This window comes from Delphinapterus leucas, chromosome 5 (assembly GCF_059928025.1).
Source record: "Delphinapterus leucas isolate spDelLeu-1000000601 "Yukka" chromosome 5, BTC_Dleu_Yukka2, whole genome shotgun sequence".
Taxonomy (NCBI): domain Eukaryota; kingdom Metazoa; phylum Chordata; class Mammalia; order Artiodactyla; family Monodontidae; genus Delphinapterus; species Delphinapterus leucas.
The window spans coordinates 101,971,609-101,989,253 of NC_143133.1; the positions used below are offsets into that span (position 1 = coordinate 101,971,609).

General features: G+C 42.4%; 1 protein-coding gene and 1 pseudogene across 1 annotated transcript in view; one reads left to right on the forward strand and one right to left on the reverse strand.

Annotated features, from left to right (window-relative positions):
• CPE (carboxypeptidase E) overlaps positions 1-5,242 on the forward strand; it is a 110,763-nt gene extending 105,521 nt beyond the window's left edge. The window contains exons 8-9 of the mRNA XM_022561621.2: positions 483-601; positions 2,181-5,242. Coding sequence (XP_022417329.1) covers positions 483-601; positions 2,181-2,279 — 218 coding nt within the window. The 3' untranslated portion in view covers positions 2,280-5,242. The remainder of the gene's footprint in view (positions 1-482; positions 602-2,180) is intronic.
• A 5,283-nt stretch (positions 5,243-10,525) lies between these two features.
• Positions 10,526-11,467, reverse strand: LOC111168100 (tetratricopeptide repeat protein 19, mitochondrial pseudogene; annotated as a pseudogene).
• Between the last annotated feature and the right edge of the window lie 6,178 nt (positions 11,468-17,645).

A 17,645-nucleotide genomic window follows, 5' to 3' on the forward strand; every position in this document is an offset into this window, starting at 1 on the left:
GCTGATTGAAAATGCAGTTCCTAGAAGGCAGCCAGACCAACTATTCTGAGTCTTTAGAAATTTAAATTTCTAACAAGTCCCTGAGGGTTTCTGACGAGGTGCCTTCAGCCACACTTTCTGAGACTGACCTAGACTCAGACCACCGGGTCCTCACAGCCAGATGCTCGGCAAGAATCAAAACATGGTGCTAGATGGTGGGATCCCACTGCTTGGGGACTTGATATATCTGTTAACCTGTGTTACTCCTGACATGATTATGATGATTCATCATATTAGAAGATTTATTAGATAACTTAACATTAATGTCTGTAAAATTGCTGTAAGTAACGACGCCCTCTAGAGAGTGTCATGCTCTTTTCAATGGAATTTCATTAAATTCAGTAAACATCTACTTTTAAAACAGGGAATCAAAATTGAACTTAGATGGCATAACTATGCATTTCATATATGTGCCTGTGACTTGAAATTTTGTTGCCCTGCAGCAAAGGATGGTGATTACTGGAGATTGCTTGTTCCTGGAAACTATAAAGTTACAGCCTCGGCACCAGGCTATCTGGCGATAACAAAGAAAGTGGCAGTTCCTTATAGCCCCGCTGTCAGGGTAAGTGATCGTGATAATAGCTAAAATGTATTAAGCACTTACCATGGGTCAGGCATGTTTAAGTGATTATATTTAGCTCTCATAATAATTCTGTGAGATAGAAGCCATTATTATCCTGTTATCCATCTGTTAAAAGATGAGAAAACTGAGGCCTAGCAAAGTTAAGTGACTTGCCCAAGGGCTCAGTGATTGATTTAACACCACTCAGTGTGAAGCTCTATTACCATTTCTCAGTTTTTGAAGAGATCCACCAGAAAATCAAATAAAACCTTAAAAAAATGAAGCTTTTATTTGCTGACCTTGATTTCAATCTCAATAATATTCTGTTCAATTTATCTTTTTATCCCTAGCACCTAGTATAATACCTTACTCAATAAGTATTTGGAAAAATAAATTAGGCCTGCAGGGTAAATTTAGGCATTAACTAAACATTTATTAAGCACACACTATGAGCAAGGCCCTCTATGCTAAGAACTATCAAGAATGATACCTATTTAAGTAAATACCATTTATTTTACTAGGAAGGTGGTGGTGATAAGACCAAAACTCCTTTAGAGAAGTATTTTACTATTGTTCTTGTATTACATTACTATGGAATGGCCTACAGAGTTTCCAATTAAAAAGCTTGAAAAGAATTTATTGTGTTTTTGTTTATGTCCCCAAAGTTTGGAGTATAAGTGCTTGGTTTTGCAAACTAAACATCCTGAGTTTTTAACTGTTGCTTTGGTTTCGATTGTGTGTATGTGTATATTAGGCTGGATATGTATTAAAATCAGGAGGTAAATTTGGGCAAATAAAACCTGGACAAAAGTAGCTCCAGAGCCAGGTTGTAAAAGGTTCAACTATTTTGACCCTTAGCCTTTCTAGCCCATGTGAGTTCAAGGAGGTATTGAGTAGTCACATTCTTAAATAACCACAGGCTCAAGTGGCCAGATCAAAGAACTCTTAGATCCATGTGGAATGGGGCATGGCTATCTCCTGGGCCCGGGGAGGACTGGGGTTTGGAGCTGCATATTTTGAATAGTCCTTTGTGCAGAAGTGTATGAATTCTCCATAGACCTGATGAGATGCCCAGTTCATAGGAGAGCTGAGTTCCTGGACTACTGGCCTTCGTGGTGGTTTGGAGATGTGTGTATTTCCATCAGTTTCTTTAGCAGATTCAAGGTTCTAGAAAGCAGAACCCTGTGGTTTGGAACACCAGGACACCGAACTGCCTTCTTCCATATTTCCCCAGCTTTTAGGAGAAAATTCAAGGTTGGCAGGAGAAGCTCACTGAATAGTCAAAGGCAGAAAACTAATTATAAGTTACATCTTTTTATGGGGGAAAAACTGCCTTTAAACAATCTGCCTCTAAATAATCTGCTTTCCAATAATTCTAGAAAGCTATTAGATCAAAGCACATTTGAAACATAATGGCTTTTGATATTTTTTTTCCCTAAAAGTGTCTTGTTGCTTATCATGAGAGGTTTTTTAGGATACACTTTAATTCAGGTGGCTGGATTCAGCCTATTTTAATAAACTCTAAACCTGCTGTTCTTTTCTCAGTTTGATAACAATATATCCTTATTTTCTCCTTTAGGTTGATTTTGAACTGGAGTCATTTTCTGAAAGGAAAGAAGAAGAGAAGGAAGAATTAATGGAATGGTGGAAGATGATGTCAGAAACTTTAAATTTTTAAAAAGCCTTCTAATAACTGCTTTTAATCTGTATAATGTAGTATGATGTAATATGGCCATTTTCTTTTAGATTTTGTGCAATTAATATTTAACATTGATTTATTTTTTAATCATTTAAATATTAATAGGCATTACTTAAAATAGACTCAAGTAAAAATATAAGAACTTGGTCTATAATGTTCATTTTCCTACATATAAGACACAGAGGACCATAGAAGAGATTTAAGTGATTTTGCCATTTTAGGTGTAGATGCAATAGTCCATGTATTATTTGCAATACAGAACTTTTTGAGTAATTCTAGCTTTTAAAAGTTAGTGAGTCCTTTTAATGTAATTGGTGACAATGTCACATAATGAATGCCATCGGAAAGGTCCACAGCTATAGCTTGAGTTGTGAGCGCTCTACTGCAAGACTTAAACCAGACCTGTGTAAATTGTCATTGTCTTTTGTGCTGACTAGCTATATAAGCATGATCTCGTTAATGCATTCTTGATGGGAAGAAAATGTAAATATTTAGCAAGAGGTTTTATGAAAGGAATGGAAATTGACTTCTTGCTTGTACATATCGGGGCAATACTGTTATATTATTCAGCTGGCTAACACTGCCTCACAGTGTAGGGTTTCTCTTGGTTGTCAATTGTCCCAGAATTGCATTCTGAATGATTAAAGATTAAAAAATCCCTATGATCTATATTTTAATTCTCTATGATTTTTGGTCTAGAGTTGCGGTCTTGTGATAAAAAACATATGTATTCCCTTGAGAGTGGCCTCTTATTGGTTCATCCTGTATATTTTTAAATTTATTAAGTGAGTGTTGTATGCCAAGCACAGTGCAAGCTCTGTGTATATTATTTTGGTGGACAAAAGGTTCTGATTCCATGGATCTTATGGACCAGTTGTGGACATAGACTTTAAATAAATATACACACAAATGAATATGTAATTAAGCATTGTGATGAGTAAAGTGACAGGACGGACTAGTGTGTGGAGAAAGAGAATGTCATAACAACTTAATTTAGAGTGGATGAGGGGATTCAGGGATGGCCTCCCAATGCATGTAAGCCCAGACCTAGGCTATGAGTAGGTGTGAGCAATGCAGAGTTACTGAGTGTAGGGGTGTGTGTGTGTGTGCATGGTGGTGGTGGTATGGTTGAACAATGCTCCAGGTACAGGTTTTTGATTAAATAGTGCTAACCATTGTAATAATAGACCCCCAAATATATACTGGCTTAAACACAATAGAAGTGTATTTCTTACTCAGGTACCTGTACTGGGCAGAAGACAGAAAGATGAGATTGCTTTTCTCCCCCAGTCATTCTGGGTCTCATTCTGACAGATGATCTTCCATCTTCTACTTGTGGCTGCCAGAGTTGCCTGGTGGTCATCTCCATTGCAGACAAGGGGAAAGGGGAAAGAGCACGGAGGAGCATGGAGGGGATGTCTGTATGGGCCAGGCCTGGAAGAGGTACACGTGACTTATGATCACATCATATTGTCTAGAATTGTATCCTCTGGCTATAATGACTGCAAAGGAGTCTGGGAAATATAGTCTAGCAGCACACCTAGGCAGGTGAAGAGAATATGATCTTTGGTGAGCATGTAACAGCCTCTGCCAGATAGAAGGAAGAATAGGTGAAGATGCATTAGGGTAGGAAAGAACATGGCTTGCTGGAGGACTAGAAAAAGGACAGAATGACTGGAGCAGAGATGTGGGAGGTGGGAAGTAAAGGCCAGGAAAGTTGACAGGTACAAAATCATGCAGGACTTATGGACCAGAATTGAGGATTCTGTTTTTAGAATCACTGGATGGTCTGAAGCTAGGAAAGGACACGATCTAATTTAAGTTTTAAAGGTCATTCTTGCCGCTGTGTCCAGAGTAGAAGCAAGAGTAGAGACTAGTCAGGAAGCTATTGCAGGGCCCAGAATAGTGGCGACTTGGATCAGGTTGTGGCAGTAGAGATGAGAAGAAGTGCGTGGTTTGTGATGTATTTCAGAGGTGGAATTGACAGGCCTTGGTGAGACATTGGATGTGGGTGATGAGGAGGCAGGTGTCACAGATGACATCATGTTTCTAACTTGACCAAATGGGTACATGGCATGTGGCATATTGGAGAAGCAGCAGATTGCAAAGGTGAGAAGAAAAAATTTCAGTATAGGAAATGTTAAGCTTGAGATGCCTATGCTTGTGATATATACAAATGGAGGTGTTGCTTGTATGGCTGCATAGTCTATGTGTGAAGCTCTAAAAGAGGCCTGGGATTGGAAATAGAGATTTGACAGTAGTTGACATATACATAAGGTGCTATATTATTTAATTATCCGAACCAGGGCAGTTTTGAGAATGAAAGGGGCACAACTAATTTTGCCAGGATGGCAAGTACAATTCAGAACTGCCAAGGGCAACTTGGGAGTAGGCTTACCTACCTATAGATGGTATTTAAAGTCATGGGAATGTATAAGATCCTCTAGGAAGAGCCCATAGAGTTAGAAGGAAAATAGGATCCGGACTGATCTCTGAGGAACTTCAGAATTCTGCTGCCTGTGTTTCATCTCAGACAGGATAAGCTAGGCTATGCTGCAGTAAGAAGCAAAACCCTAAATCTCAGTGGTTTAACTTAGTAATTTCATGAAATGCTTATAGGTCCCTGTAACTTTCCAGGAAAGTTGTCTTGCAGCGTGTAGTGACGCACCAGGAATGTTTCAGGCTCTGCTGTGGCTCTGCTGTCTCAACATAAAGTTTCCTTAGTCTCTTGTCTTAGATGCAGGGACAGATACCTGGAGTCACTTCCGTCCACAGCTTATTGACAAGACCTCGGCGCTTAGCCTCGTTGAACCAGAGAATTTGGTGAGCAACACTGTCACCACCTTAGTCTTTGCTTCTGGCCACCAACATACCTTTGCTCTTCTTTTTCCAAATATAGATTTCACCTAGCTCCTCCACAGGGGAGGCAGTAAAAGTCACAGCAAATCAAGGCTTTGAGCTTCAGGTTTGGGATTTTTGAGGAGTCCCATGATAGCCTCTGTATGAGGCCTGCATATGGTCACCCTAGCTCCAGAAACTTGTGAACTAAAAAGAGAGGTTCTTTGCATCCCTCACACCCAACATACAGTGACAGAACAGAGTTAACACTCCATTCAGAATGGTAAGGAGTAAGAGGTGCCCAGCATTCACTGATCTGCAGCAATTCTGAAATCTTGCTGAACAGATATTTTATAGGCCTCCTCTTCAGGGGATGACGAATGTTCCTGGATTCAGAATTGATTCTACGCTCTGGGAAGCACTTCCTTCCTCATTGTTCCCCGTGGCCATGGCCTTGCCTTCTTGAACGTCTCTCTCATTCACTCAAGACCTAGGTTGACAGAGGCCCCAGGTCACTGCAGCAGTGGGTAAGAGAGACCCAAGAACCAAGAACAGACTTGCCTTAGGCTGCAGGTGACACGTTAGCCCTGCTCACAATTCACTGGGCAGGACTAGGCACATGGCCTTGCCTAACTGAACAGGATGCAGGAAATACTGGGGGGCAAGTAGAATTTTGGCCTCTGCAACAGGGCCATGCAGACAAATCCACCACTCATTTAGCAGTTGGAAGGAGGGTGTTAATTTCACATAGTTTTACCCTTACAGCAATTTGTGATTATGATACAGGGTTTCAAAGGTCCGAACTATCCTGGTCATGGTCTCAACATGCTCAGATTTTATCTGATGAGGAGTCTAGAATTGAGTGTTGTTGAGAAGGACTCTCCTTTCATTTGGTTAAAGTTTCTATGTTGAAGGACCCCTACTGGAATGAGACTCTTGGCCTCTAGTCCATCCCTCACTCACTCTTTCCTACAGAGAAGCCAGCCACTCACTTGTTAGGTGATGACTGGTGAGCTAATTGGGTGGAACAAATCTATTAATATAAAAGGACAGTAATCTTCCCTTACCCTCCCTTCCCTGCCCCAGGCAGGGCAGCTCCAGACTCTCCCCCAGTCACTGAGGGAGGCTTTGTGTGTGTGGGCGGTGCTGGGATGCAGGAAGGGCTTGTAGGGTACAGTATTAATAGGCTCTTTTGTCCACAGATCTAAGGTCACTTTCTCCAATCAGTTTATCAGTAATAAAGCTGACAGTTTAACCTGTTGGTCTCCTGTGTCTTATTTTTTGGCTGGTTCTGAACTCAGGAATGGAAGAATCCCTAAAACCTTTAAGAGATATAAATAATATGTTAGGTGTAGTGCTTTTTTTTTTTTTTTCAAAAGTGAAATGGGACCAGCACCTCTTGCATTCTGAATATTGTACTTCTCTTATCTCTAGGATGATACTTACCTTTTTTGGAGGTTATGTTGCATTGTTGCCTCCCATAAATTTGGCATAAATGTAAACTCCAAACTAAGGGTTTTGATTTGGTTTGAAACTACAGGTTAGAGCAGACAAGAACATGGGGGATATGAGAGCTGAGCGTTAAGCAGATCGGACTGTGAACAACAAGACCAAATCTTTTTAGGTAACGAAAATCAGAAAGGGAGAAGACTGGGCAGTTGATTTTAATGAAATAATGAACATATTTGAACTTTTTTTTCCCTCATTGACAAAATCAGACATTACTATGGAAGGAATAGCTAATGTCAACTCACATTTTGATTTTCAATTCTTCACATAAACAAAGATAAACTTGTGGAAGGGGAACTATGAACTTCGATATTCATATTTTATTTATACAACCTCTGAAATCTTTCAACAATTTGGTGTTGTGGGAGAGTAAAAACCCATCATTTGTTCCAACATACGACTCAACTTGTCTTTTCAAAATTCTCATGAGGATTGTCTTCTGTGGTCAGGATTGGATGGCATTTGGGGTGTCTGCCTCAGGAAAGTCTGACAGAATAATGCTGACTTTCAGGTCTCACTTTATGTCTGCACTACTTCCTGCTTTTGCTGTTCTTAGGTAAATATCATTCTAGGTACTTATGAATGTTCTGATTCTGTATTTCTTTCTACTAGACAGCCAACTCAGTTATAACTTGAGTTTGTAGCACAGTGTAGTACATACCTTTAGTTTCATGTGATTAATTTAAATCATTGCAAATTCCCTGAGAATCAGTGTTTTTAAAAACAGAGCAAAACTTAGTTGGGTTAAGGGTCCTCAGTGCAACCCAGGCAGATATTGAAATATTCTGCAATGGCTGAGAAAAGAAAAATCACCTTATGAAGCTTCTAGGAAATGTTTATGATGCCAGGGGCCACAAGGCTGGTTTTGTATTGCTCTACTTTTTTTCTACCTCTTCTAGTTTTTAAACTATCTTAGCTCTTTTTCCCCTTTCCCTTCCTTTTCCTTTTTCCATTCTTCTCTTTTGATGTTTCATTCATCAGTTACCAAATGCTCATCCTGTGGTCTCTCCCAGAGAGCCAAATAGCATATCTCCATGGTCCATGGCCATGGCCATGGTCATCATCATTACATCACTAGCGTCCTCACCACTACTGAGCATGTATTTGTGCCACACTCTGTGCCAGGCACTTTGAAATGCCATATTTTGAAACCCCACTGCAGCACTGAAAGAAGTGTCGCAGCATTTCTATTTAACAGATGAAGAAACAGATGCAGAACTTAAATTCCTTACCTCATGCAGCTGGTAAATGGCAGACCAACATTAAAACTCCTAATTGCTTGACCCTGAGCCTGTCCTGTTACCTCAGAAGGAGTTGTATTCTTCTTGATTAAACATATTGTTTTATTCTTTTGATTACTTCACATATGCTGATTGCTATGCTTAGGGTTTCTGGGGAGTATTTATTACCTACTCTGAAAGAAACTCTTTAAAGATAATTTTAAAACATTTTGCAAATAAATACAATAAAGTCCTGTTTTATAGTTTCTTGCTACATGGAATTAGTATGAATCAGTTCGTTCCATCAAGTACCCTGTGGACATGGTGATGTTTGGCCCTGACATGAATGCCGTAGAGAGATGCATTTCAGGATTTACTAGGACATGTCAGTAACTGACAGCAAAGCAGGGCCAGTGAGGAAAGTAGAGCTTGGCACCACTACTGCCCCCTATTGCCCCCTTCCTCTGAGGAGGCAGGGATTCCTGGGCAGCTGACCAACTGCAGGCTCTGGTTGCAGAAGTTGTCTGTCTTGAGGTTGTAGTCAGGACAAGCTACAGCAGGAGTGGATGGGAGGGTATAAAATGAAATGCTAAGGGCCCTAAAATCCAGTAGAAATTGATGTAGACAACACTTCAATAATAGGATGAAGGGATCAAGACCCTTAGTGTTAAGGCTGCTCTCCACGCAGAGAGAGGCTTCTGCTCGTGGACAAAGTTCCCAGTCGGTTTACAATTCTAGGAGGAAAGCTGGCAAAGGGGGCACCTCCGATTCACATATTAAATGAATTAATGTGTGTAGTGCATTTTGAAAACTGCCTGGCATGTAGCAAGTGCTCAAGAATGTAATTATTGCTATTATTAATCAACGATGTGTTATTATTACTCAAAGATGTGTTATTTTTATTACTACTGCTGTTATTGCAAGGTAGGTTATGAGATTTGGTACTGAAAAACTGGGACCATGGAAGAAACCCGGGTAAAAGACCCACAGGTGGGACCAGTGCTTGGAAATGAGGTGAAAACCTAGTTATCAGAACTGCAATGGTGTAATATCGAGATGGAGATAAGACTCTTGGAGCTGTTTAAATATCCCTCTGTTAGATCAGGATCAGTCCAGGCAGCTGAAGTTGACTTGAGTCCGATGGTGGTACCAGTGGGCAGAAAAGGGAAAAAGATGGGGGCCTCATGCAAAAGGGTCTTCTTCCTTTTGTTTTATTTTATTGTAGAGTGTCTAGTTTATTATGAAAGGGTTCTCCCAGTATGTACACAGGAACCCAACTATAAGTTTATCCTGCCCACCCCACCCCCACCGGCATACCAGCAGCAACAGGGTTCCTTCGTGGTACCTAGAAGAACCGGAGAACTGCTGGGGTGAAAACATCATCGATGTTTTAAAGTACCTGTGAAACAGATGCAATGTTTAAAGTGTTTTTCAAGTACCCTGTGTTGTGTACTTTACACACTCTGAGGCAGTGTGATAAGGCTGTCAACACAGCAGCCTATCCAGGTAAGGTCATCCACCAGATGCCTTCTTCCAGGGCTAAGAGAGACTCTCACTACACACGAGGATACTGAGACCCAAACTCCAAAAGCCAGAGCTAGGGTCCAGGGCACTGGTTCTTCTACAGCACCAGCGAGACACATCAGAATGACTGGGAAGCTTTCAACACTACACCTACAGGGCCCCACTTGGAGTCAGAGGGTTTGGAGACACCGTGACCAGGTGCAGAGGAGTGAATGCTCAGAGAGCAGGGATGCAGGGTGTCGTTATTCCTTGCCCTCCTTTTTTCACAGTTGTATATAACCAGATACATACAAAAACATACAGTTCACTTTTATTTATAATCAAATGGGCACTATGCTTTCAAGTGCCTAATTCCCACTTTAAAACTTCATGCTGTGGCACAGGGATATCGGCTTGGTGCTTTGTGACCGCCTGGAGGGGTGGGATAGGGAGGGTGGGAGGGAGGGAGACACAAGAGGGAAGAGATATGGGAACATATGTATATGTATAACTGATTCACTTTGTTATAAAGCAGAAACTAACACACCATTGTAAAGCAATTATACCCCAATAAAGATGTTAAAAAAATAAATAAATAAAATCAACTATATTTCAATAAAAAATAAAAATAAAATAAAATTCTTAAAAAAAAAAAAAACTTCATGCTGGATGCTGGTGGCAAGCCAAGATGCTACTTTTTTATGCATTAAATCCCACACTGGGCTTCAGGAGGTAGACTATAAGAGAAAATAATTCACCGTCATCCCCCTTTGCCATGAGACCGGTAGCTCTGTTCTGCCAGGTATTGATAAGAGAAGGCAGCAAATTGGTGGGCAAAACTCTTGTGGGAGAGACGCCTGGCTGGCTGAAATGCCAGACCCCACCCCAGAGGGAAACTGGCCCCTCTTAATCTAGAGTTATTCTCGGACCAGCATGGACAGCACCTAACCAACCATCTGCTACAATGAAAAGCATTAACTGACTGACACCCATCCCTAGAAGCAAAATCAGGTGGGGGTGAAAGTTTTCTTTGCAAAACAAACATGGCCGTGTATACAGCTTATCCTCCAGCAAGGCTAAGTTGAGGGGACTTGAGTATCAAGGATAAGGAATTTAAGCCATTGATCAGGGTGCCACTGGGACTAGAAAAAGAGGTGTTACTATAAATTCCCTACAACAAAAAGAGGTCTAGAGCTTGATAAGTTTACGACAAAGGTCTCCTTTTGCTTGACATCTCAGCCAGTTCTTCCCTGATGTGCTGCAGAGAAACCTCATCTCTTTTCAGCTTTGCTCGCTTCAGTGCTTCCTGGTAGATCTCTTCTGCTTGTGCATATCGTTCTCTGTGCATCAGGATCGCAGCCAGATTCCTGAGCAGCACGTGGAGCTCAGGGTGCCCCACCTGTCTCGCCAGGTCTGATTCCCTCTGCGCGTGAACACAGGCCTCATCGGAGCGGCCCTGTGCATCCAGGGTGGTGGCCAGGTCACTCAGCAGCACGATGGTCTGTGGGTGTCTTTCTCCTAGTATTTCTTCAGAAATCTGCAAAGCTTTTTCATTCATCCTTTGTGCCTGTGATGGCTGCTTGGAGAACAGAAGGTAGCGGGCATGGGTGTCTAGGCACGTGCCCAAGAGGAGGTGGGTGTTGGCTTTCTCTTCCACTGACAAAGTGTCTTCTGATAATTCCTTTTCTCTTTCAATTTTTTCCTCTAGAGTTGAAATGCAGAATTCATAACCAACAAGAGTCAATTCCTGTCTATTCTGAGCAGCATAAATAGTGGCCAGCTTTAGAGAGATTTCTATTATTGCGTTGTCTTCCTGTTCCATGGCCCTTCCAAGCATTGTTGGTTTAAAAAGTTTTCCCACCCAATCGTAAGTGTAAGTGATGGCCTTCTTGTTATCACTCTTATAGGCAAGATGAAGAGCATCACGCAAAATTAGCTCTGCCTCTGCTGGCTCATCTTTCATGATGCACAACTGCCAGCAGTGGCAGCAGGCCCGGGCCCCGGCCACGCGGCGCCCCTCGGCACGGCAGCACGTACACCGCGGGCGCCGGGCCTCCTGCCGGCCCCGGCCTCGCCGCCCCGCCGCAGCCGGTAACAAAAGGGTCTTCTTTAGTAATATTTTTAGTGTCAACTATAGCAGTATTTGAATAACTTAAAATGATCTAAAATAATTATTCGTATTTTTTCTACTCATTTCTGTGTTTAATCAGCAACGATTTAATATTAAGGCCAGAATGATACAATGAAAAAGAGCAATAAAACCATAATGAATTTATACTTCAAGATTTGTGAGGTTAGTGTCCAACTTCCACTGTGAAAACTTGGTGTTTCTGAAATGTCATCAGCTAAACATCCATGTGGCGAGTACAGTGGTGGAAGATGGTGGGACACGGGGTTACTGGGCATGGGTGTCTGTCCTCAGGTATCTGTTGGAAGGATGATGATGTGAGAGAGGAAGGTGCATGGTGTCAGGTGAGCAGCCTCCCCTTGAACAAAGGTGTCCCAACATCGACCCACAAATACAATCAGAGCCTGATCAACAGGAAGCAATCCATCTGACACATTTAGAAAACTTACGGGGAAGAAAACACTGATGAAATAATAGACACAGGGCTTCCCTGGTGGCACAGTGGTTGAGAGTCTGCCTGCTGATGCAGGGGACACGGGCTCGTGCTCTGGTCTGGGAAGATCCCACATGCCGCGGGGCGGCTAGGCCCGTGAGCCATGACCACTGAGCCTGCACGCCTGGAGCCTGTGCCCCACAACGGGAGAGACCACAACAGTGAGAGGCCCGCGTACCGCAAAAAAAAGACACAAATAAACCTGCCCTTTTTACTATATAAACACTTAAAATGTACCTACTGCAATTGCTATAGAACTAGAAGAAATACAGTCTTTTTCTCATATTTCTTTCCTATATGATTTTTCAGAAGTAAACTGTAACTGGCTCTGTGTCTTAAAATTGATCTGGCTGAAAACCTATTCATGGACTTAAAAAAACTGACTAGTGAATAATGAATTTCTAAGGAATCACTAATTGATTACAATAAAACAAAGCATAACACATGTACAAAGTATGTAAACAATGATACAGTGACTTTTTGAATAGCTTAATCAGTGGATGAGTTAGTCAAATTTCATGAGTTTGAACATCATAATAATGCATTCTCCTTGTCTTGATTAGATGACTTACGATTTTCCAGTGAACGAACATTCTGGCTAAAACTGCTGTTTCTTCTCACATTTTACACTAATATTTATTCTAGAAATTCCTGAAAAATCAGCCCTGACACCACCACGCCCACTTCCATTCCTGCCCTTGCAATGAAACAGTCTACAAGCAGCTGGCCACAGTCATTTGCCCACAGCTACCCTCCAGAAACTTCCCTGCAGATTTTCCTTTGTGTTTATTTTAAACCTTAAATTTGAAGAGCAAGATGGTGAGGAAAACATATTGAGCCTGACCAGGGCTCTGTGCAGTTGTTGGAGTCCTGGCTCGTCTGGTCACGTGAAACACGGCTGTGGGATTTGGAGTCTGGTCAGAGAAGATTAAAGCGGCGGTGGTGCAGCATTCTTCACTTTAAACCTCAATATACTTCCCTGTGCACTAAATACACAGAGGTATTTCAAAGCCAAGTGTGTGTGTGATTAAAGTAAGAAAGCGCCAGCTGTGTGTGTCCACCTCAAGGTCCGGCCACATGTGCTCTTTCAGTCTGCAGGAGGCACCGACAGACAGGCAGGGCTGACAGGCAGATGTGGAAAAGGGATTAGGTGCTGGAGTTTTGGCTGAGTCTTTCGCCAAGTGAATGGTCCTGCAGGCTCCTGCCCGCACAAACTTGGTCATGGTATCTCTTCTTCCTTTTATTCACCCACACAGAAATGAGAATGCGACCCCCTGGCAATCACAGCACGAGATAACATAAACTCTACCTTCGTATCTGGGGCAGCTGTGAGCCTCCATAGACTGTATGTGGCCTACCTGGACAGATTCTTTGGGATTATACCTAAACAAGGAAATGGAAAGGCAGAAAGTTATTTTTTCCCCACTTAGGAGTCACTTTCAAACCTGGTATCATTATTTTTGAGTTTTTGCAACATAAAACATGCACCCATTTCTTTCACATTTCTTCTTTTCTGTTTTCCTGATCACGTGTGTCTCAGGCACATTTTATCTGTCATGAGTCTCCATAACTTCCCTTCGCCCGTGTCTTTCTGTCTCTTCTGCCGCCTCTATCCTTACCCCCGGCACTCTCCCCCTCTGCCCCTCTGGCCCTCTCTGGGTCACGGCTGCATTTAGCCAAGATAGGGCTGAGGTCAAGCAGCCTAGGTGTCTCCTTCCTCCTCCTTCCCACAGGCCCTCCCTCTGGGAGGGGCCATCCTCAGTCTCAGCCTTTATCTGGCAGCTCGCCCTCTAGAGGACCCCATGGATCTTCTCACAACCTCTAACCCCAGTAACCCCAGCCCTGACCTGGGAGCCCAGATCCTAATTCTGGAATGTGTCTGGCTTATCTGCAATCAGGTCCCTGAGTGAAACAGAAATTTAGTAGAGAATTAAGTTGCTTCCTTCTCTATTGACAAATGAGAGACTGCAACCTGACTAACTTAACACTGGGAAAAATGAGCTCGAAAGAGAAAGCTCTGGGCTCTGCTCAGGAGACCTCACTGAATGATAGGTGGGGTGGGCTTGACACCTTCCGGAAGCTCAGTCTCCTCATATTAACTAGAAGACAGTATAGTTGTTATTAAGATATTTATTAAAGTTCTTTTCCTGAAAATCCCATAAGCCTACAAATAGGAAATTCTCTATAGAATGTAAGGGAAGGTAAAAATGGAAGGCACACTAAAATCTTTAGGTTGTGGTATTATGTTTTGGTTAAAATGTACCACGGCTCAGACATAGCTTTGTAAGGGCCAATAAAATCTGGCCATAAAAAAGTTATGGCTCCTAAGTGTCAGTAACATGACTTCCTGAGCAAGACAAGCACTCAAGTCCTTAGACACACTCCCTCCACCACACACCCCTCACAGAGGGGATCTCAGGAATGTAAAGAAGCCCAGAGTCTGGTGTAGCAGCTTTATGGGGAGAGGAATCGGTGAAAACTGGTGCTATAATGAAGGCAAAGGGCAAGGCGGGGAGGTGGCAGACTGCGTACTGCAGCTGGTGTCAAATTGGGAGATGGTACTCTGGGTACAGCTCCGTGCTCCTGACACAGGAAGTATCTCTCTCTCCATCTCCATCTCCATCACTGTGTCAGCTATGCCCAGGAGCTGTTAGCACAGAGCCCTGAGAGGATCCTGTCCTGGAACCAGAGATGTGAGAGAAGAGGACAGGTAGGCAGATGGTGGTGCCACTTCTATCTTTGTCTACTCTCTATTATTAAATAGACCTGTTTCTTTTTCATTATTTAGGATCTTGCATTAAGAATGCCCAATTCTTAGACAGAGCTGAAATGAGCTGTCTTTAAACTTCTCACCATAGCTTAGAGTGCATTTTAAAATAGTTTTCCTGTTACTTATCAGAATAGTGTTGAAGAAAAAATGAGATTATGAGATTAATGAGATTATAGCTACTGTGCTATTATATTGATACATGTGAGATCCTGATGACGTATATTTCCATATATGCATGTGTGCCAAGTAAGAGCTAAACAGTTAAGATGCTGTGGGTGGAAATTGTGCATAACTGTTTGGGAAAAAAGTATTTCTGAATTTTAACAGGGATACTATTGATTTTTTCTTGCAGTAGGTTGTTTTGCTAAAAGACAAAAGCAAGTACGTAACAGCAGCCAAGTGATAAAAAAGACACTCTGGCTCCAGCTGCTTTTGGTAATCTGCAGCCACAAATATTCTTCATGGTATAAATGCTCTTAGTAGAGTTCAGACAGATCATGCAAATTTTTAGTTTTAAAATATTGCCATTTATGTGAACTTGTGATGTTTTTTGAATGTCAGAATTTGTCATGGTCTTGCAACTCTTTTTTTCCCTTTCCTTTAAAGACCATCATTTTGGAGACAAGAAGGAGGCTAGAGGATGAGGGTCAGCCAGTGACTAATGTTGCAGGATGCGATATAACCCTAAACAACAGCAGCCCCCACTGCTATTCTGCAGCATTCGGTGCCTCGTGTTTGCTGGAAGTCAAACGTCAGAGGAGGTTCCTCACACTCATTCTTTTCGTTTTTCTCAATACAATTCCATACTGCTGACGGTAGGTGAAAAGTTCTTGGCACAGGGCCTGGGTAAGCGCTCAACAAATGCTACGTGTTAAGTCTGCTTCTGGTTTATTCTGCACCCTTTGAACGGTGAGTTACAGGATGTGAGAGAGAGAGAGAGCATCACAGTCTGTCAGGAAAACAAGCCCCTCTGGGTGCCCAAGATCTAGAATAAATTAAGATGGGAGAGAACGAACTCAGGTTGCATGAGGGAATGAGGGCAAAGGACGAACATCCCTGTCCTCTTGCCCCATCCTGTTGGGTTTCTTTGGAATCCCCTTTGAGATAACCCCAGGCATTCCTGCCCTCTGAGCTCAAAGACCATCAGGGCCTGGATGGCAGGGTGGGTGGATGATGCAAATCACATGTGAAATAAGGGGCAGCAGAGTGGTGGACTTGGTACCAGGATGAGGCCTGGGATGTTTCACAGGTGTTTTTAAATCTGTTGGAGAGAGACTTTGGTAAGAGAAGTGACTGCTCTTCATCAGGTTTTTGCTGCAGATGAATTAGGTAGAAACTCTGCAGCCCAGTGGGGACTCTCACTGCAATCACCTCCTCAGGTGTCCACCCCTGCGAAGGCCCAGAGCACGGTGAGTCCGGGCAAGGGCACTGGCTCTGGGGAAGGACAGCTCTGGGTTCCAGTCCAGGCTCAGCCACTTAGAAACTGTGTGATGTTTGGCAAGTTATTTAATCTCTCAGGGACTTAGTTTCATAATCCAAAACCAAATAAAAATACCGCCTTTGCCTGGTTTTTATGAGGATTACTTGAGATAAAGTATACAAAACCTCTGCTTATAGAGACTGAGCCATATCTTTTTCCTGGACAAGTTCATGATTTAGGGAAAGCAGGCTTCCACCTTTTTAAAAGACCTATGATAAGTTAAAACAAACTTAAATAAGGTTACCAAACCATGTAACCAGCTTAATTTGCATAGAAACAATAGAAATGTTTCTTAGACACATTACTGAGCAGTGAAAAATCCAAGATTGTTCTGGCCAAATTAAGAAAAAACCAAATAGAGTCTAGGGATGTTTTTCATTTTATGTATGAAATAAGGAAATGGCAAAGGAAGACTGAGGCTGTCTTAGCAACGATCGTTCAAGGAAAGCAAGACTTCCATTAGCATTTAGCTGCAGGTTAATATGTTTTGGTGAGAGAGGATTTGGGGTTAGTTTTAGAATTTTTGTCTGAAATCAGCAATTCATTTTTCCAGAGATCGCATGGAGTCAGGTAATGTCAAAACAGTGAAAACACAGAAGTGAGATGAGAGGGTTATTCTGGACCAAAATACTGGTGGGGTGTATGTTCCCCAAGACTCAGGTAGTAGCAGTTGTAATAATACTCAATGTTGATAATAATGATGATGATAATAATAGTTGTAGTTGGCATTATAGGGGAAGTTACTGTGCAACAGGGAACAGGTCAAACACATTCCCTGCCTTTGCTCCTTTACTCTCCCTAACAACACTCGGTACTATTTTTGATCCCCATTTCACAGATGGGAGAATCAAAGCACGGTTAGAAACGCTGTCAGTGAACAAGTGGGAGGGGGACTGGGGAGCCTGCATTTGCAGCTCCTGGTGAGAAGCGTCATCTGGCATCTCTGAGATTACGGCTTCTGATAAACTTTATAGGGTTAAAACGGATTTGTTCACTGTTAATGCACTGACAAATTATTTTCCCACCTCACATTCCTGCAATATTCCTGTGGCTCAGGGCTTCTCAGCCTCAACACTGTTGACGCTTTGCAACAGATAATTCTCTGTGATGGGGGCTGGCCTGGCAGCTGTGGGGTGCCTAACCACCTCTGTGCACTAGATATGAGCAACGCCTCTAATTGTGACCACCAAAAATGTCCCCAGACATTGCTAAATGGCTCAAGGTGTGTGTGTGTGTGTGTGTGTGGTTGGGAGGGGGGTGATAATAGCCCTTGGCTGAGGACCACTGCTTTAGAGTATATAGAAACGCTTCTAACATAATCCCACAAATGTCATATATAGGTTAGTTATAGGAAAAGTTGCCTTGCCCAGGAACTGGTTATCTAGAATGGTCAGCACTACAGAA